The 20251-nt window shown below is 42.9% G+C and overlaps 2 protein-coding genes across 4 annotated transcripts in view; one reads left to right on the top strand and one right to left on the bottom strand.

The window, feature by feature from the left end:
* Nucleotides 1-2236: 2236 nt before the first annotated feature.
* Nucleotides 2237-20251, bottom strand: part of HEATR4 (HEAT repeat containing 4) — a 35547-nt gene continuing 17532 nt past the window's right edge. For all 3 annotated transcript variants that reach the window (XM_060274373.1, XM_060274354.1, XM_060274438.1), the window contains 8 exons: nt 18646-18826; nt 16560-16629; nt 14671-14860; nt 12626-12704; nt 11354-11525; nt 9981-10042; nt 5898-6115; nt 2237-2478 (listed from right to left, as the gene is read on the bottom strand). In XM_060274373.1, coding sequence (XP_060130356.1) covers nt 5936-6115; nt 9981-10042; nt 11354-11525; nt 12626-12704; nt 14671-14860; nt 16560-16629; nt 18646-18826 — 934 coding nt within the window. In that variant the 3' untranslated portion in view covers nt 2237-2478; nt 5898-5935. The remainder of the gene's footprint in view (nt 2479-5897; nt 6116-9980; nt 10043-11353; nt 11526-12625; nt 12705-14670; nt 14861-16559; nt 16630-18645; nt 18827-20251) is intronic.
* Nucleotides 8021-9959, top strand: RIOX1 (ribosomal oxygenase 1). Its single transcript, XM_035140738.2, has one exon. It carries the CDS (start codon nt 8148-8150, stop codon nt 9921-9923), a length of 1776 nt encoding a protein of 591 aa, XP_034996629.2. The 5' UTR covers nt 8021-8147; the 3' UTR covers nt 9924-9959.

Below are 20251 nucleotides of genomic sequence, written 5' to 3'. Positions count from 1 at the left end.
TTGCATGTTGGAAAAGTTAGAACATATCAAGTAAAATGTTGTTCTGTACCATACTACCACCTACTGGAGCAAGCCATTTTTACAGTGGTGTCTGTCACAATTGTGATGAACAATGATACAACTTGTTCACAAAAGCCCCTACGCTTATCATCTTTGTCTGCTTTCAACTCACTTGGCATAACAACTGGTATAATGGCTATGCTGTCCCTACATGGAATTAATGTTTCTGTTTAGATAACTCCAGCATGTGTTTTGACAACAACAATGCTTCCAGGAAAGTGATATGGTAGCAGATGCCCTGTGTACAACATAAAGCACAAATCAGCTAACCACAAGCACATAGATTTAAGCCAATATACAGCCTGATCCTATGGAGAATTAGATGCCCCCAAGCCAATTAAAATCAATGGGCTTAGGCACTCCTAACCCCACATGAGTCTGGTCTGAGTGACTTATATTGACTCAAATCCAAATACCCTATCTTAAGTAGTTATGTGGAGCAGATTAACCAAGGGGAGCTTCCTAGTGAATGATGTGCTGTGAGAAAATTCCCCATCATTTTTGTTTTGTTTTGTTTTAATGTGTTTGTTTATTGCCTAAAATATTGTAAGTTGATGTGGCAAAAAAGTGACTTAATAATTTTAATAAATAATAACAATTCTGATTCTACCTTCCTGGAGATTAACCATCTTGTATTACTTTTATGTTGTCCCAGCACTATATAGTAGTAAAATTTCCTGGATGCTCAAGATTCCTACTGAACAATTCCTGCATGCTGTTGCAGGTTCTGGTTGCATGACTCTATGCAGAGCATGCTTCTTATATATGTTATATTGCTTTTCCATATTAAGTGCTGAGCAATGTTTAATATATCGCTGTGAGTTTGGGGATTCCATTGAAGGAGCCAAGCAAGTTTCTTGGTGAGTTAATGTGGCGCTGTGGGTTAAACCACAGAGCCTAGGGCTTGCCAATCTGAAGTTCGGCGGTTCGAATCCCCGCAACGGGGGTGAGCTCCCGTTGCTCAGTCCCAGCTCCTGTCAACCTAGCAGTTCGAAAGCACGTCAAAGTGCAAGTAGATAAATAGGTACCGCTCCGGTGGGAAGGTAAACGGCGTTTCTGTGCACTGCTCTGGTTCGTCAGAAGTGGCTTCGTCATGCTAGCCACATGACCTGGAAGCTGTACGCCGGCTCCCTTGGCCAATAAAGCGAGATGAGCACCGCAACCCCAGAGTCGGTCACGACTGGACCTAATGGTCAGGGGTCCCTTTACCTTTACCTTTAAGTATTAGTATAAGAAAGGAAGCTGCTCTGTTTCAGAGGGCAAATGGTTGGACCCCCTCCATCACTTGGCTGGTAGTGAGGACAAAGCCAGATTGGTTGTGTGTGTGAGCTGGGCTAGAACATGGGCGTAGGCAGGGGGGCAGGAGGGGGCAATTGCCCCCCCTAGAAGCAGGGCCGCTGGCCAGTCTGCCCCGCTGCCCGTCCGGTGCCGTCTCCCTTCTCCCTGGCTGGCTGTGGAGTGGGCGGAGGGGAAGCCAGGCAACCGCTGGGGCTTTCCCTCCACCTGCCCCGGCGATTGCAGAGGGGGAGGAGGGGATCGGAGCAGCCCGATTTCGGGCTGATCCTGGCTCCCCCTCGCCCCTGCCGATCGCGGAGGGGGAGGAGGGAGTCGGAGCAGCCCGATTTCCGGCTGATCCTGGCTCCCCCTCGCCCCTGCCGATCGCGGAGGGGGAGGAGGGAAAGCTGGCAAGGGAGAAGGGAGCTTTCCTTGCCCCACTGTGGCCCCTCCCCCCGCCCCTCGGCCCCGCCCCTTGACCCCCCAGATTTTCATCCTGGCTACGCCCCTGGGCTAGAAGCAGGTAGCAGGAAGAAGCCTGAGAGTGGGAGCTATGCCTGATTTCTGCTGTGACTTTGGGAGAAGCAAGACTTTCTGGGTTGTTAATGCTGTGAGCCCCTCAATCATAGGCTCAGGTTGTATGTATGTGGAAACAAACCATATATCATAAAGACACCACAGCCCCTCATTTCAAGGAAACCGAATCCTGGGCACTTGGAACCCTGGAATCTTGAACTGCTTGGAGACTGGGGTGCCATGCAACAATATTATTACCTAACCGCTGCGTTCATCTGATGTTGTTCTGATAATCCCATTCAGTAACACTCACACTTGTACAGATTATTCATTCAAGAAGGGAAGTAATGGAAGGGTGAAGGCAGAGAACCGAAAAATCTTTGCTTTCGTTTTAACTTTTAATTAAATTGAAGAATACTGTCGCACAGGTGTAAAAAAATCAAAGCCAGTAAATTACAACAACTTAAAGCATAGAAGTCCATTAACAAATATATATTTGTTGTAACTTTGTCTAGCTATCCCTCTGATCCATTAATTTTCTTCAAGAGTGCACTTCTGCTAGTCAATCAGATGAAGGTCCCAAAGCATTTGAGAATGACAGAGATGTACAGGAATGTCCCTCTGCATCTGGAGACAAAATAAACAGTGTGATGCTTAGGATATATGAACGGAGCTATAGCGAGGTTTCTAGAGACTTAGGGCAAAACAATTGTGCCAGACCTTATTGTTGGCATTGAATAATACCCGCTGAACACTGCAGACACTTTCTCTAAAACTGCCAAGTCTCCTATACGATGCTAACAGTATATTCCTGATGCTTCATTTTCTTAGGCTTAATAGTGTTATTTAGCTAAGCTTATTCAGCTGTACCCGGTGATTCCAAAACTGGTTTCATACTAAAGTTTGTTTGTTTGTTTGTTTTTCATATTAGGTAGTTCTATGCAGATCTCACTATAAAGTCTCTTTGCAAGAAAAAAAACAGGGGAAAATCACTTCACTGCAGGAAAACGGATAAAATGAATCCACTGTTTTTATTTTATTTATGGGATTTCTACCACTTGATAGTATCTATCAAGAGCCATAAAACCACACAGTGGGATGTAAAACAATAAATCCAGCTTGACAACAGGACCATACTCTAGAAATCATTTTCTTAATACCCATGACTAATGTGAAAAGGGGTCGCATGAAAAGACAGGAAGAACTGAAGTGACAGTTAAGAATTTCTGCAGGAAAGGTAGAAAGGGAGTTAGTTAGTTAGTTAGTTAGTTAGTTAGTTAAAATATTTTTTACCATTTTTAAGCTGGAAAAGACTCCCAGCATTGTTTACAATAATATGATCTCTTGACATTTAATAAACAATAATGTGGGGGATATTGTTTCATTTGTTACTATGTTATGCATTTTTGTGTTTTTATATTGTAAACCACCGTGTGACCCTCGGCTGAAGGGCAGTATAGAAATATTAAGAACAATTCATTTTTTAGGAGCAGGAATGGATGGATGCTATCCACCCTGATTTTACACTGTTCAGCATGCCTAAACTTATTTTAACCAAAGGCCATACCTACTCTGCATAGGATTGATCCTCCAAGGTCACCTTTGTTTTTGAAATGAGATGCTATGCAGAAAATATCACTCTGACTGCATGTTTGATCCAATAAAGTGTCCAAGGTGGACAATAAAGTTTCTATTACCTTGGTTTTTCTATTACCCTAATATCCTGTTTTTCAGGACAAAATAGTTTTTTTAAAACTATGTATTTAGTTCTAAAGCTGGCATAGTTGATATTTGAATCAACAATGACAACAATTTCATGGTCTTAAGTAAAGAATGGTTCAGGTTACAACACTATACAAAAAGTAAATCCATGAATCCCTGATTCCAACAATACAAATGGGAATATTGTACAGAAATATTTTATTCATATTTATGTGTATGCATTTTAATCTAAAACTGATACTAAGAGTGATAACCAATGTTGGTCATGCTCAGATTAGACCCACTGAAATAAGCTACAGTTGTACCTCGGAAGTCGAACGGAATCTGTTCTGGAAGTCCGTTCAACTTCCAAAATGTTCGGAAACCAAGTCGCGACATCCGATTGGCTGCAGGAGTTTCCAGCCAACTGGAACCCGCGTCGGATGTTCAGGTTCCAAATAACATTTGCAAACTTCCAGGTTTGCAGCGTTTGGGGAACACTCACTTCCAGGTTTGCAGCGTTTGGGAGCCAAAATGTTCAACTTGCAAGGCATTCAGGATCCAAGGTACGACTATATTTACTTTCAGTGGGTTTACTCTGAGCTAGACAATTCAGAGCAGCCAGAAGTAAGTGTTTTTCTAATGAAAGTGCATATGAAACAGACATGAAATCTAGATTGCCTTAAATAAATTCTTCTGACCCCATTTGAATGTAGTTCTTCCCTCACTGCTAACAGAAAGTGCAGCATATTAATTGTCTCCCTGCACATTCACTGGCTCTTGTTCATATTGGATCATTCCCTCATAAAAGAAACATCAGTATTGTATATGACTGAACCTATTATGTCTTCCTTGTATTTTCATGGTGGGTTGCAATATGGGTCAATTTGGTCCATGTCATTTCTGAATGGTGAAACTGAAAATGCACCTTAAGACTATTAATTGCCATGGGGCTTTAAATGTAGATTGACTGCATTTCAATGGAGCACTGGAAGTGACTTACAGCACACCCCTAAGCATTTGTACTCACATGTGAGCTTCATTGAAATCAATGGGACTTGTTCTTGCTGGGGAATTAAATATATGAATCCCTGTGGACCCACGTGTGTGGATGAACAACAAAAGAATCAGCTGGGTGCCTAGATTCAAAAAGCGCAGAAAGCCCCAAGAGAGTTTAAACGCACAAAAGCCAAGCAGCAGTGTAGCATTAGGAATATAGGTTGTTAGACCCCTCTTATCTCATTTACAATGCTCCTACTCTTTCTACCTCTTTTGCAAAGAACAGACCATGCATTGCTAAGTAAGTTTAAAATGCTTTACTTACAGATTCAAAGATCTGGTACATGTATTGCTCCTTGCACTTGCTAGGAGGACACAGGCAAAATATTATTGGGTAGAAAATACAGCTAGTGGTTTCAAACACATGCTCTAAGCTTGAGAGCAAGCTTACACACATCCTCCTTTGATGTTTACATGGTGCAGAGAGAGAGACAGAAAAGTAGAAAGCTTCACTTCCTCCCTCTCCAGAGGAGAGCTGGAGTAACCTAGCTGAGTCTAGGAACACAGCTCTATTTCCCTAAATCCCTTCATGCAGTAAGTAACCCTATGCTTGTCACTAGCTCTATGTTTGCTAGTTATGTTTGACTGCAATTTCCAATAATTCTCTAGTGTCCCATTTGTAAAAGAGTGCTTAGAATTACAGGCTTAAGTACCTCTCGTCCAGCATCAAAAACTTGGTAATTATGCAAATAGAATTAAACTGAGAGGAAACTCCCACTAGTATGCAGGAAACAGGAAGCCTGGTAAACACTTGCCCTTGCCTTGTTTTCAGTGAACAGAGTGGTAAAACTGACCCAAGTTTCTAGCAACTTCTGTCCTTCTCTCCTTTTAAAAAGGAAAAAAATGTGGGCATTGCTCATAGGGTGTGGTAGCTTTGCCCATGTATTGTTATTTCTAAAGGGCTACATGAGCACATGTGGACATGTGCTATAGTTCATGCAATAAATACACCATAAAACTTTAGGGTTTTTTATTATTAAAAACAACAACCCCCAGCTCCTTAGTGAAGAATATATTGCTTTGCATGCCCACTATCGCATAATAGGTATCCTCTAATGCAGAAGTATTACCAGGAATGTAATAGATGTGTGACAATACCAGCAATGCTGGAAATACACCCTGAGAGAGCTGAAACTAGATGCAGAAGTAAGCTTAATGATTCAAAATCCTGCAGAGCTGGTTTGACTAGAGACCATGGTGGAAGACATACACCAACTAGCAACTGTATTGTGATTATTCTGCTTCCAAATATCTGAAAAGCTATTTTCTGTACATGACTTTTGTACCTTGTTTCCCACAGTAGAAGAGTCAGCTGAGTGTCTGACTAGTAAATGGACTCTGAGCAGTTTTTTTTTGTTTTTGTTTTCTTGACCCTGGATTTTTTCCACTTCTCTGTGGGTGCTTTTGGTTTCTTGGCACATTCTGCCTTCTCAGCATTGCGTATTTTCAGTGCTTCTAAGAAGGCTCTTTGTGTCCATGGGGTTGGAGGGATTCCCAAAATAGGCTGAAATACAAGTAGCAAAATAAGATTTGACTTTGCAAAGCCATATACAGATTCATCTTATCTCTTTCTTTGCAAATTAGAGAAAGGCATAACTTGTTCATTTTTAATATTTTCTGTCAATTTTTACATATATTATGTAATGCACACATATATAATAACATCTACAGGTGAAACTCAGAAAATTAGAATATCACCGAAAAGTGCATATATTTCAGTAATGCAACTTATTATTATTTTTTATTTTACAAATGCTTTCTTTTGGAAATTCCACAGCAATAAAACAAATAGTTACAATAATACAAAAAGAAACACCGCTATGACATTTCATTAATTACATTGTATTTCTAATTTACCCGCCTAACGACAAATAATTACAATTACAACAAATACTGTAAAGGCTTGACATATCTTGCTTTGCATGTCATGCATCTATCTCATATATTGGTTTCACCTTTTAAGTTGCATTACTGAAATAAATTCACTTTTCGACGATATTCTAATTTTCCGAGTTTCACCTGTAATATTGCTGTTTTTAAAATCAGTATCAGTAATATGCACATATTAGCAATGCAATTTACATTACATGAAAAACAAACTTTCGATTGATTTCTCCTAACCCTCTAAATGCAAAAGGCTGCACAACATGATACCGTCCTTGGCATGTCCTACTTGCCCCTAAGGGCAAGTTTACTTTAGTAAACATGTTTAGGATTCCAGTAAAAGTCACAAACTGAGCTACTTGCATTTAAAAGCTCAAACTGCACAAGTTGGTTATTTAGGCAGCAATCCTGTGCATGCTTACAAACAGGATTTACTTCTGAATAAGTGCACATAGCTAAAATGTATTTATAGTGGCTTAAATTATATGTTGGTAAGTGCCTGTCCTTCTGAGCTCTGTGTCTGCAATCTAGGGAAGCCTCGAAAACACCTCATGGGAATTACTCTTTCATATAAGAGTGACTGTTTATTCTGATATTATATAATTAAATAATTTTGCTGGATACATTTTAAATAGCATTAGTATTTATTATTTGTTGAGCAGCTGTAGTTACTTTTATGTCATTGCCATTATCTATGTTAAATCTGGCTGTAAATGAAGATTTGTTAATATGGCAAAGCAGCATCTTGACACAACTATGTGGCTTGAAGCCCAAAGTGAACCTCTTTTGACTAATAGGCTTTACCTCCAAGTAAACAAATATGGGTTTAGACTTCCGACCTAATGCACTAAACATAATTACTCAAGAGTAAGGCATGCTGAGGTGAGCTCTAGCCTATGGATGTTTGCCCGGAAGTAAGTTAGCTTGAATTCAAAATAATTACAGTACTCCCAAGCCTTGGCCAGTAAAGCGAGATGTCTGCGACTGGACATAACTGTCAGGGGTCCTTTACCTTTACCTTTAAACTGATTTACGATGCAGGAGTAGCAACCTGCTCCACCATAGTATCTTTGCAAAAAGTTAAGAGTCGCGCACAGCCTAAATTTCAAATCTGGGGTGCGTGTGCGATGATACACCATTGGATCCCGTGGTGCCCTGCTGCTTTATTGCGTTTGTATGTTTTTTAATAGCGCTTTTAGATTTTTAATTCTATTAATGTTGAATTGTTTTGAACGATCCCCACCCCCCGTTTTCAGGTGTTCTTATTTTATGGGCGAGTTGCCCTGAGTCCCTGTTAGGGTTAAAGGCAGAGAATATAATATAACAACAACAAACAACAACAACACGATTTATACTAGAACGTAAAATGGGATCGTTCTATCCCTTCGTATCTCTATGATATCCTAGATACTTATCACGGGACGAGTTAGAGAACAAGGGCGCAACTTCCGTTTTAGACCGGAAAAGCTCACTTGGGCTAGAGCGGCGCTCTCTCACCGAGTCTCTCTGACCCGTCGCTCGTTGGCCGCGCGGGAATCCCAGGGCCGAGCTAGGTACGAAGCGACACCGGAAGGAGAGGTAGAAAAGCCTCGTTCTTAAGCCGGAAGCCGTCGGCACGTGTTGGCCGGCGCTTCCCCACCCCGGGTCCAGGCATGGAGCTGTTTCGCCCGCCACGTGTGTCCGCGCTCTCGGCCTACCGCTCCGCCGTGCAACACGGGGACCGGGAGCTGCCGCAGCGCCCGAGGCACGGGCTGTCCGTCTCGCTGAAGCGCCGGAAGGCCAAGAAGCGGACCTCTAAGAGGGCGGTGGCCGCCGAGGACTGCGCGGAGACACCAAGAGCCGCGAACGGGGAGCTGCCCTGTGATGCTCGCCCCGTCCCGGATGCGGCCGTGAAACTTGCGAAGAGACGGAGAACGAATGCGAACTCCAAGGATGATGCGGCGGCGGCGGCCTCCAAGCGTAAGTGCGGCATGGCAAGCGGAGAAAGCCCCCTGCCAACACCCCACAAGGAGAAGAAGGCGCCTTCCCCCCAGCGTCCGTTTATGGGCTGCCCACTCCAGCGCCTCCTCCAAGAGCTAGGGCAAGTTCAGCATAGCCGGCAGCGAGCCGCCAAACTTTTCGAGTGGCTCATCGCTCCCACTTTGCCTCGTCACTTCTTTGACTGGTACTGGGAGAAGAAGCCCCTCTTGCTCCAGAGGCACAATCCAGGTTATTACCAGGACCTCTTCTCTACAGCAGAGTTTGATGCCATCTTGCGTGACAGCGATGTTCGGTTCGGTGTCAATTTGGACGTGACCAGCTATGAAGATGGGAAGAGGGAGACACACAATCCGGAGGGCAGGGCGCTGCCGGCTGTGGTGTGGGATTTCTTCAGGAATGGCTGTTCCCTCAGGATGCTAAACCCCCAGGCTTTTTCTTTCACCCTCTGGCAATTCCTCTCCATCCTGCAGGAGCAGTTCAACAGCATGGTGGGAGCAAACACTTACTTGACCCCTGCTGGTACGCAGGGCTTTGCTCCTCACTATGACGACATTGAAGCCTTTGTGATCCAGCTGGAAGGAAAGAAGCATTGGCGGGTTTACAGCCCAAGGAAAGACGCGGAGGTGTTGCCTCAGTTTTCGAGTAGCAACTTTAGCCAGGAGGAGATTGGAGAACCCATTCTGGAGACTGTATTAGAAGCTGGAGACCTGCTCTATTTCCCCCGGGGGTTTATCCACCAAGGTGACTGTCTCCCAGATGCACATTCACTCCATATAACAGTATCCTCATACCAGCGAAACTCCTGGGGAGACCTGTTAGAAAAGCTCCTTCCTGCAGCATTGCAGATGGCCATTGAAGAGGATGTGGAATATCGCCGTGGGCTACCCACAGACTACCTGGAATACATGGGAGTCCTGAACTCGGATGTTGTTGATCCTCGCCGAGATGCCTTTATGCAAAAGATCAGAACACTAATAACCAAACTAATGGATTTTGCACCAGTTGATGCTGCTGTGGATCAAAAAGCCAAGGCTTTTCTTCATGACTGCCTCCCGCCAGTGCTGACTGAGAGCGAAAAGGCATTGAGTGTGTACGGACATCCAGCACGGTGGGGAAATGGAGATGTCCAAAATCTTGATGTCCAGTTGAAGAAAAAGACACAGGTTCGGCTCCTTCAGTATGGAATTGTCAGATTGTGCAATGAAGGAGATGCCACATTGCTGTATTATACTACAGAAAATTCAAGGGTGTACCACAAGGAGGAGCCCAAATACTGTGAAATAGAGCCTGAACATACAGATGGTATTGAATTTTTGCTTTCTTCCTACCCAAAGTATGTCAGTGTGGAAGACCTTCCTTGTGCTACGCTGGATGACAAAATTGCCTTGGCCACAGTCTTATTTGAGAAGGGATTGTTGATTACTAAGAACCCCCTGTTGTCTGTATAACATGTTAAATATGATCAAAATAAATGTGTTGGAAGAATACTCTTCTATTGTACTTACTAGTATATTTAAGATAGTAATCCAAACCTCTGAGAACTTCCTTCTTGGACATTGAAAACTTTCTGGATAGGAAAAAAAAAGTACCTGTTAGTCTAACTACAAACAGATTGGTGCTATCTGCCTATTAAAATGCAGAATTGTGTACATAGTACATCTGGTCCAGAGTCAGCCAACATGACACCCTCCAGATGTTGCTAAGCACCATCTCCCTTCTGCCCCACCCGGCATAGCCAATGCACAGGGATGATGGGTGTTGTACTCTAGTGACATTTGGATGCCATTAAATTGGCTACCCAGAACGACACATTTAATTTGTAAGCCAGCTCTTTTTTTATTTATAGATCAAATTAAGGGTGGTTAAGACCTTCATTTCAATGAAGTTTGCAGAAGTGTAAATAAGTTTATTTTCCTTTGGCAAAATAAGATCATCCCATATTTAAATATAATATATCGAACAGGGATGTTTAAATTGTGTGTTTGATTAGAAATTAAAATATACAGTGACTGTATCTAATACAATTGGTAGCCATAGATCTGTGTGCACACAGAAATATGACTAGGTAAATTACCAGTATAATTATACAACGTTTCTATAAATGCATTGAAGCTAATCCTACAAATTTTACAGGTGCAGGATACTAAACTGTTTGAATAGGGAACACTTATTTCTGTAAAGCAAAGCAAAACCTACCAAGGATAATGAATGCTTTTTTGTTTTGGTGTAGATAAGCATTTCAACATGACACATAGAAGCTAAGCTGTCAATTAAAAGCAGTATTTTAACACAATGAGTACATGAACACTGGGTTTTTTTAAAAGCTGATCAAAGCAGCCTTCACAAAATGGACAAATTTTAATTCCTCATACACTTATGTAGACATATTCATATCTATAGGACCTACTCCTACAGCCACACTTTACTTTCTGTGAAATGTTGTTATTACCCATCCTTCATCATAAAGCCCTAGAGCAAGTTGCAGGAACAAAAAAATGTACAATTTAGTAAATTCTTCCCAAAAATAAGGTTTGCATCCAGAGCTGAATTTAAATGCATTGCAGAATACAAGCCTCATCTTTGGCAGGAATCTTTGTATCCATGCCTTGAACTAAAATGAGAATGCTCCTGATTCTTCCTTTGAAGTGGAATTGCCTTACATCATATGTCACATGACTTGACAGCTGTGTGGACCCCCCCCCCCAAGAGTGGTCTGTGGATGGTGGACCAGTACTGGAATCAGCCTGCCAGCCAGATCCAGTTCCCCACCCCTACTTCGAAGTTTGTGCTGAGCACCCTTTCTGAAAAAAGAAAAAAATAGATATGTGACAGCAAATGAGCATTCCACCAAACTGCTTTCCCCACCACCCTGATTTACCAGTGAAAATATCTTGAACAACATCAAGGAAGATGTCCCTTATTGAACTGTATGCAAAGACGTCTCCCTTCTCTCGATAGATGTGGTGGGCTTCCTGCCACGTGTTCTTTGTTATCTCCTTAATTTTGAGTACTTTCTCAATTACCAAGTCTTTTTGGCTTAATGTGGCAACCTGCATCAGAAATAGTTATTTTTATTAAAATTACGTGCCATTTGTCATGTAAAAACTTGTCCAGGTGGTGTTCAATAGAAACAAACCAAATCTAAGGTACTAAAAACAAAAGCAACCAGTAGCCCAAAGATTAAAATTATGTAGTCTTGGGGATGTAAGACTAAAGGGGAAACTAATACACCAGCCCTTGCAGAAGGGTAGATCACTTGTTACTAGGTGCTCCATTCAGCAGAACTTAATTCTAGTTGACCAGATCGAAACAATATGCTCTTGCCTAAATAGGGACAGAGTGGGGCAGATCTGTATTTGGAGAGTAGGACTGCTAAATGTTTTTCACTTTCATAACTGATGTCTGTGTCTGCTTTCCACAATTCCTTCTGATTTATAAATTGACATACATTGCCTCCACTTCTTTTTCAGAAGCTGGTCGGAGCCAGTTGTGATGTGAAAAATTAGTAATAGTAAGACTGGGCTTCAGAGAACCTAGACAGTTGCATTAAGACTGCCCAGAGCCCTGTGTGCCTAGCAAGCCAGGGCTTAACTCTTCAGTAAGATTCCTAGTTTCCTTAACCTCCAGGATGTAAGACTAGAGCTGAAACTAACACACTAGCCCTCCAAGAAGGGTAGAGGGACAAAAAGGGGCATTACAGCTAATTGCTCTATAAGCTGCTAGATCTAAGTGCAAGAAGCCATGTGGTCCAGTTTTCAGAGGACCATGCCACCTCCAGAATGAACATGAAGATTTTATGTGAAAGTAAGGACACTTCCAGATGACCTATTTATTGAGCATTTGTCCTGATTGGTCTGCAGCAAGATTGGGTGATAATGGCTATTTTAATTAATGTTCTCGTTATCTGTGTTTAGGGAGATAAGAGGATGTATCAAAGCAAGTGCTATCTCACAAGTGCTATCTCAAGTTCAGACTTACTTCATCACTTACTGCAAAAAGTCTGATTTTAGGGGGAGGGAAGCAGGTCCCCCCCCCCATCAGCTATAATTGTACATCCTGGGACAAGGGGAGTATTCATAACCTATTTCTGAGTTCTTTACTCCTACAAAAAAGAATCTAGTTCTTTCTGCTAATTGCAGTTTTCTCCCACCTTATTCTTGATCATCTGAATCGTTTCATGTTCCTCTTCCTGTTCAAAATTGAAAATCTTCATGGCACGGCTCACTTCCCTAAATTGGAAACAATGGGCGGTGTGTTATTTACATGCTTCAGAGATCTCAAATGAAAGCCTGGCAGAGGAAGGAGATCTTGTCAATTCAGTGCACTAGCCATCTTCTATTTTCATTTTTTCATTTCACTTTTAATTTGTATGCTGCCTTTCTATATTACTATTCACAAGGCAGTTTACAGCAACAAAATATACACCAAAGAACACAGACCTTAAAATAATATGATCCGATACAAAAACATCATAATAAAACATAATACAATAAAATAAAATAACTTCTCTCAGTCTATATTTCCTATGTGCATACAGCTAGCACCTTCTTCTGTGAGATATCTGCAACAGTGTAAGTAGATCCTTCTGCCCCTGCAGCAGTGTACAGTGGTACAGTCATACCTCGTGTTGCGTTAGGTTCATGTTGCGTCTTTTCAGCTTGCGAATGTGGCAAACCCGGAAGTGGTTTCGCTGCGTGTATGCGCGCAGAAGCGTTCTGTGCACTTCACGCATGCGCAGAAGCGCTGCTCTAGTTGTGGACTTTTCAGGGTGCGAACGGCACCCCAGAACAGATCATATCCGCAACTAGAGGTACCACTGTACCTCGGGTTATGAATTTAATCTGTTCCGGAGGTCTGTTCTTAGACCAAAGCGTTCTTAAACCGAGGCGTACACTTTCCCTAATGAGGCCTCCCGCCGCCAGTGTTCGGCTTCCATTTGGCTTCCAGGGCAAAGTCCACTAACTGGAATGCCTACTTCCGCCTTTGCAGAGTTCATTGTCTGAAGTGTTTGTTAACAGGACTGTTTGTAGACCGAGGTACCAGTGTATAGCTAGAGAAGGCCTCCCCTATGGGCCCTTTGGGCTTATCTGAAGCTGGTTCATGCTTCCACTTGTCTCCATATGTCTGCTGCACCCTCTGAAATCCTTGTGATGCAGTACAAGGGGGAGGTGGGTGTAAGAGACACTAAAATCTTTCTTTGCCATGAATATGAGGCAGGTTGGGAAAGAGATGGGTATTGGTACCACAGACCTGGAGTGGCACTTGGTCCAGACATGCTGGCAAAGGCCACCAATTGTAACCTTACACTGCATTCTTCTGTACCACCCTGTGATCTGCTTGGCCTGTGCAGCGGTTCATGGGAGAAGGTTATTAGAGTAGATGGCAAAAATTATAAACTACTGAAAAAACAGATAGTGGCTAGCAATTCTGGCTGGTTTAGGTTTGGTGTGTTAGGAAGGAGCACATGACTACATAGAAGAGGGGAGGGGGGGTGAGGAATGGATCGGGTTTAAGTATAGTACTTCTCAGAAGTCATGTTTATGATTACAGTGCAAGTTTCAGTTCCATCTAAGGCACTTGGAGGCCACAACTCCAGTTCTCAAGTTAATCTTGAAAGTAGGCTTCACTGTTTCTTAAAACTCTGCAGATTTTTGAATAATTTAGGGAAACTTTTAATATTGGATGAATCATTGTATTTTAAGATTCTGCTGGAAGCCACCCAGAGTGGCTGGGGAAACCCAGCCAGATGGACAGGGTATTATATTATTATTATTATTATTATTATTATTATTATTATTATTATTATTATTATTATACACCCCCCCTCCAGCTACATGTTTGGTGTGAGAGAGAAGGGCTCAACTTATAAGTGTAATTCCTCTATGTAAGGGGGAAATCCTGACTCACTCAGGGGCCACTCTTAAGTGGAGGAGGTCTACACACATAACCCACTGGTTTTATGCTCACCAAATAGGTGGTGGTGAGAGTGCCCAGTGAGAAACAGAACTTAGTTTCAGGACTTCAGCTCCGCCCCCCAAAAGCTCAAAGCTCATTCCCAGAATCTGTAAAAGTGTTCTATAGGAGCATTATCCTGAAGAAGTAAAGGTATTGCACATCTGCCAAGAAGAACCCAGGAGAAGGAAGTGGTTTTCTAAATGCATAAGTTTTTCTCTATTTAGGAAACAAGGGACTTACTCTTTGACCATCTCATTTGGCTCCAAAACCATTCTCTCCAGCAAACTAGCCCGAACTGTTTCATCCTTCATCTTGAGGGTGATGAGAGTACGACAGGCTTCCTTTCGCACCCCGGGATCTTCTTCATAATGAAGGGCCCAGAGGAGAAGTTCTTTCAGGTAAGGACTTGCCTCTCCTATCTGACCCAGAGCTGGCAGAAAAGAAAAGAGTGTTCATTTCAACATTTATGCCAGGAAGATGAGGCAATGATCCAAATGCTGCCATCACCTAAAGTTCTACATCCTACACTCGGTCTGAAACAAAATGTTATCCTTCTCCCTGATGTGGAAGGAAGGAATTGCTTTACTGTGGGAATCACTTTTGTGCTGCAACCTTCCTTGCAGCACAAAACAGGTTATACCCAAATCATCTTTTGTAGATGCAGGTATTTTTGCTGATCTTACTCACCTTTTTTTTTTAATCAAGCCACTGTTGACTTATTAACTCAATGACAGTCCAGGATTGTGCTCCTGAACATATGTTTTTGGCAAAGTGTTAAATTAGAAAGCAGGATGCTGGCTCTTTTAATGTGAAATTTCAGCAGCAGGAAAACACTTTTGAGGCATGTAAAAAGTTCATTGTATCTGCTAACTAAATAAGTATGCTAGTTGTTGCAGTATCAGATAGGATGTTAAATATGGCAAGTTATTTTTACACGCAAACAGCAGCTGCCTCTGGGGCTGATAATTAAACCTTTCCTCCTTTGCTGCGGTTCTGAGGAAAATCCTTTGCCTGAACGTGTTATTTCAGAGGTGGGAATCCTCTTTTTTTTTAAAGCAATCTTCCAGGGGACAGGTACCAGTGTTGGGCAGGACAGAGGCAAAGGTGGGTAGATAAAATAATGTAATTTGCACCTTTATATAGTACACTATTTTCTACAGACACTCTTCTCTAACCTCCATTCAGACAATCAAGAGTCACTATCAGAGGTCAAGAACACTTTACAGCCCAGTGAAAACATTCAAGGGGAGTGGGAAGGAAGGCCAGTGCAGGGACTGGCCTGGGAAGACACAGTGTGGTTGGGAGAGGTTATGCTCTGGAGAGAGTCCCAAGGATTAGACAGAGGGGCTCAGCAAGCCACATTTGGCTGCTGGGTCCAAGGTTCCCTGTTGCCGCACTATTTGCGTTGAGAGGAAATCCCCAATTGATACTAGTATCCTTCCAGTGCAAATACTAGCTTCAGAGGAGGGGTTTTCCTCAGGATCACAACAGGGGAGGAAATGGTTACATTCGCCAACCATGACCTGTGATTCTGATAATCGTATCCCTCCCCCTTCCCTTGCAGCTTTAATTTGCAGTTTTTAAAGTGTACATATTCAATGCAAAGTTGCAATTAATGGCATATCCAGCTTGGCCCCAAGAGAGTGTACCAAGAAGTCTCTGGTTGATATCACTTAGCAGTTATCCCAAGAGCCTTAGGCAAGAGGCTTTGCTCTCAACATCAGATATATATCTGTAGCATGAGAGATTAAAATATTCACTTATCCTACAGGGCTGTTACAAAGATAACTGATGACAAACTGGATTTTAGTCCGTGGAAGCTGATATTATTATGTGATAGTCTATAAAAGGCCACAGAACTCTTTGCTGTTCTTCCTGCAGCAGAGACAGCTACTTCTCTGGAAACAATATGAGACAATATGAAGTGCTTGGTGCTTTGAATGCTTGAAATATGCTATGTAAATGCTAACGTAGGATTATCACTAATCTTGGGGCTGCTTCAGCCCTGATGGTTAAAACATCAACAAATGAGGATCAGCATTTTCAGTGGAACTTGAACATCCCCATACCTTTTACAGGTTGGGTCTGCACCTGGGAAGGAAATGCCAGGGTCCTAGCCTGTACAATACCTTTGATAGCTAGAGTCTTGATTTTCCAGAGAGGGTCAGTCTGCATTATCTTAAAAAGGCACCTGAGCACCTAGGAACAGCAACAAGAAAAAAGGTATTAGTTGACAGAACCTAGTTTGCATATTGTTTTAAACAGGATGGTTCACACCAAATAAATTACAAGACTGCCCCAATAGGCAATCCCAGACTGTAACATAAAGGCAGCAGGTAGGCACAATGTGGACCCCACCAAGCCAAACATCGCCCATCAGTTGTGTATTGTAACATTTTTGCAAGGCAGACAGGTAGCTCATTCAATTCCATTGTCTTGAAAAAGCCATCTTTCCATTACATGCAGTATTTTCTTTTCCCGTCCAAGCTTCATAATAATGAAGGAGAGAAACACAATAGCACATTTCTGCTTTCATTCACCCCATCAGAAGGTGAAGTTTTTAATATTTAATAGGGAATATTTATAGGGAAGTTTTTAATATTTAATGTTTTATTGTGTTTTTTTAATCTTCTGGAAGCCGTCCAGAGTGGCAGGGGCAACCCAGTCGGATGGGCGGTGTACAAATTATAATCATTATTATTATTAATCACATTCCTTTAACTTTCAATGGGGCTTAGAAGGTCCTGGCAAACTGTGCCTATAATATTTTTAAAACATAAAGTATGGGAATGAATAAATAATAAACACAGCTTTTATTATTTTATTATTTTTAAGCACAGAAAATATGGACTTTCAGAGACAGCTAACAGAAAGTCCACAAACCAGATCAAAGCCCCAAAGCAACTTCAGCTGGATTCATTGGCTCTACCAAAAAATACTTTGGAGATTTAGCAGAAATGTTTCCCTGGGATGAAATGGGATTGAGCTGGGATACAGAGCCTGTGGCCCTCCAGATGTTCTTGGAGTACAACTTCCATCACCTCTGATCATTGGCCATGCTGATTGGGACTGACAGATGTTGGAGTCTAACAACATCTGAAGGGCCACAGGTTCTCTGTCTCTGGACAAGGGACTTTAATACTGTATAGATCTTGGCCCTCAAGTTGCATGTAATGAAGTCTACATCAAAAGGAAAAGAACAGTCCTGTTGGATCAAACCAAAGGCCCATCTAGTCCAGCTTCCTGTACTTACAGTGGTCAACCAGATGCCTATGAGAACCTTGCAAGCATTACCTGAATACTGTACAACAGCACACTCCCCACTTGCAATTCCCTGCAACTGCCTCTGACACATGTATCATGGCTAGTAGCCACTGATAGCCTTATTCTCCATGAATTTCCCTAAACCTCTTGGAAAAGCATCCAAGTTGGCAGCCACTACTACATCTTATGGGGTGATATTGTCTGTCCTGAATCTCCCATTAATTCAGATTCTTTGGAGGGACCCAGGTTCTAGTATTATAACAGAGGGAGAACAATTTTTCTTTACCCATTTTCTCCACATCATGCATCCAGGCAGAACCCAGCCCGAAAAAGCGTCACAATGTAGATGTAGCGTTATACATCCAGATGTGCGCCTGCATTTATACCACATCCACTATGCATACAGAAGATTGGTTTTGCACATGGTTCTCCCCAGATGATCAATGAGGAAGATGTATTGTTCCAGCCCTGGACTAGCATCTGAGGAATAGTCTCTGAAGAACCCACCCAGGCTGCATTCAAGAAAGGAGTTTATATTTATCTCCGCATATTTATCTGCTGTCATTTTGACAGGACTGGCCCAAGAACATTTGGCACCTGAGGCAAACCACAAAATAGCATCCCCCCAGGGAAGAAGGGGTGGGTGAAGATCTGCACCAGGAATTAGCCGGAAATAAATATCCGCTTTGGGAACAAGGGTGCGAGAAGACCAGCAGTGCCTCCTATTCAGCAAGAGGCTGGTGCAAAGGAGGCATGGAGGGGGTGCTACCGAGGAGGCAGCAGTTCTGGCCTTCAAGGAGCAGCATCCCAGCTGTCACTGCCTCTGCAGCAGCATCAGAAGGCGATGCATTGTTTGGAGGCTAAATCTGCTGTCCCTGCGGATCCTGCCACCTGAGGCAGGCACCTCACCTTGCCTCATGGGTGCACTGGCCCTACATTTTGAACACTCACCGCCTCTTCTTTAATCTGAAGTTCTCCAGCTGCCCAGCAGGCTTCTTTTCGAACGGCTACAAAGTCATCAGTGAAACACTTTAGGAAGCCAGGGAGGAGCCTGGCTGTCATGAATTTCAGCCACCCAATCAATGAAAGAGCTTCCACCCTCATCCGGACATCTCCTCTTTTTAGCGTCTCCCTGAGGGCACAAGTGTGTTCATAATGAACAATGGTTGAACTCCGTTATTAAGTCCTGGGCGTAAAGACTTCATTTGAAGTGAAGGGCCATTAATTATAACAAGTGTTAAAAGAATCAGCAACAACATACACCCCACCCCCGTGTTCATGAGCTAGATGTGTTTAGCACAAGCATAGGGCAAACTCAGCCCTCCAGATTTTTGGGACTACAACTCCCATGATCCCTGGCTAACAGGACCAGTGGTCAGGGATGATGGGAATTGTAGTCCCAAAAATATCTGGAGGGCCGAGTTTGCCTATGCCTGGTTTAGCATAAAGAACTGCAAGGGTAATCACTGTGGTGCTGTCCAAATGTTGTTGGGCCCATCAGGTCCAGACAGCATGGCCAATGGTTAGGCATGATGGGAGTTGTATCCCACCAACATCTGGAGGACCTGGAGCTCCCCAAGGCAAATGGAACAGCAGGTTGTGTCAACTAACAGTCAGACAGAGCCAAACCTTTCAGGGGTCACAGCCCTTCAACCTCCTCCTCAGAACACAGATGGCCCCTGCACAGAATCAGAAGCAGAGGCTGACCAGCCACAGAGTCTGGGGGAGTGCAGGTGCCCACGGGTGCAGGCTCAGTCAGACTGCTGCCCTCCTCAAGAGAAAATGGCTACTTGTGAGTAAGATGTTCCTCATTAACAGAGGAACTCTTTAGGCACCCTTGATGGCCTGCAGCTGCGCTCTGGGTGGGGTTCTGAAGTAAGCACACCAGTGTAATTGCACCAGTTGCCTGATTTGAGTCCAGGCCCTAGTGTCTTGACCTTGGACTGATTCTGGATTTTTCCTCTCATGTTGCCCCTGTGCATTGCTGTCAGACAATCAGAACTTGGATTTTGTGTCACTCCTGAGAGTAGACTTGGAACTGCTGGATTTTCAGTTTCACATGAAGCAGGGCAACCACATTTTCTACCCTTGACTACATATCTACAACAGGAAGAAATTCTTAGAGATTATATTGGTTGGTATTGTCCAAGTGGAAGGCACTGCCACTTGCATAAATGGGATTTTCTGACATCGTGACTTCCCCCTTCCCTACAACACATGTAATTCTGTTCAAGAGGTTTCTCCCAACCTTCAATGGATTTTTAGGGGCTAAATAAGGGAAAGGGGGGAGGCAGAGAGACCCTGTTCACATTATGGAGCAGAAGATCAATCAAGTTTTAGTTTTGTGCATTTAAAAGCATAGCAGCAATTGTTGTTAACTTTATCCTATCCTGTCATTACTAAGAGCTAAGGGTACAGATCCTGTAAATGGCTTAGGCCAGCTAAGTGGCCTTAGGATGCTCTGCTTGCAGAGATGGAGCTATGCCAGCAGAATGATACTTACCCTGAAGGAACAACCTCCAGTATGTTGGCTGAAAACTCTTGCCAGGATATCTGT

The sequence above is a fragment of the Zootoca vivipara genome, chromosome 1, assembly GCF_963506605.1.
Source record: "Zootoca vivipara chromosome 1, rZooViv1.1, whole genome shotgun sequence".
In the NCBI taxonomy this organism is placed as follows: Eukaryota; Metazoa; Chordata; class Lepidosauria; order Squamata; family Lacertidae; genus Zootoca; species Zootoca vivipara.
Note: the sequence above shows the minus strand (reverse complement) of the source record. Positions and strands in the feature narration are given on the sequence as shown.

What these genes read in the sequence shown, in the direction of transcription:
- RIOX1 (XM_035140738.2), top strand. Translation starts at nt 8,148, where the DNA reads ATGGAGCTGTTTCGCCCGCCACGTGTGTCCGCGCTCTCGGCCTACCGC.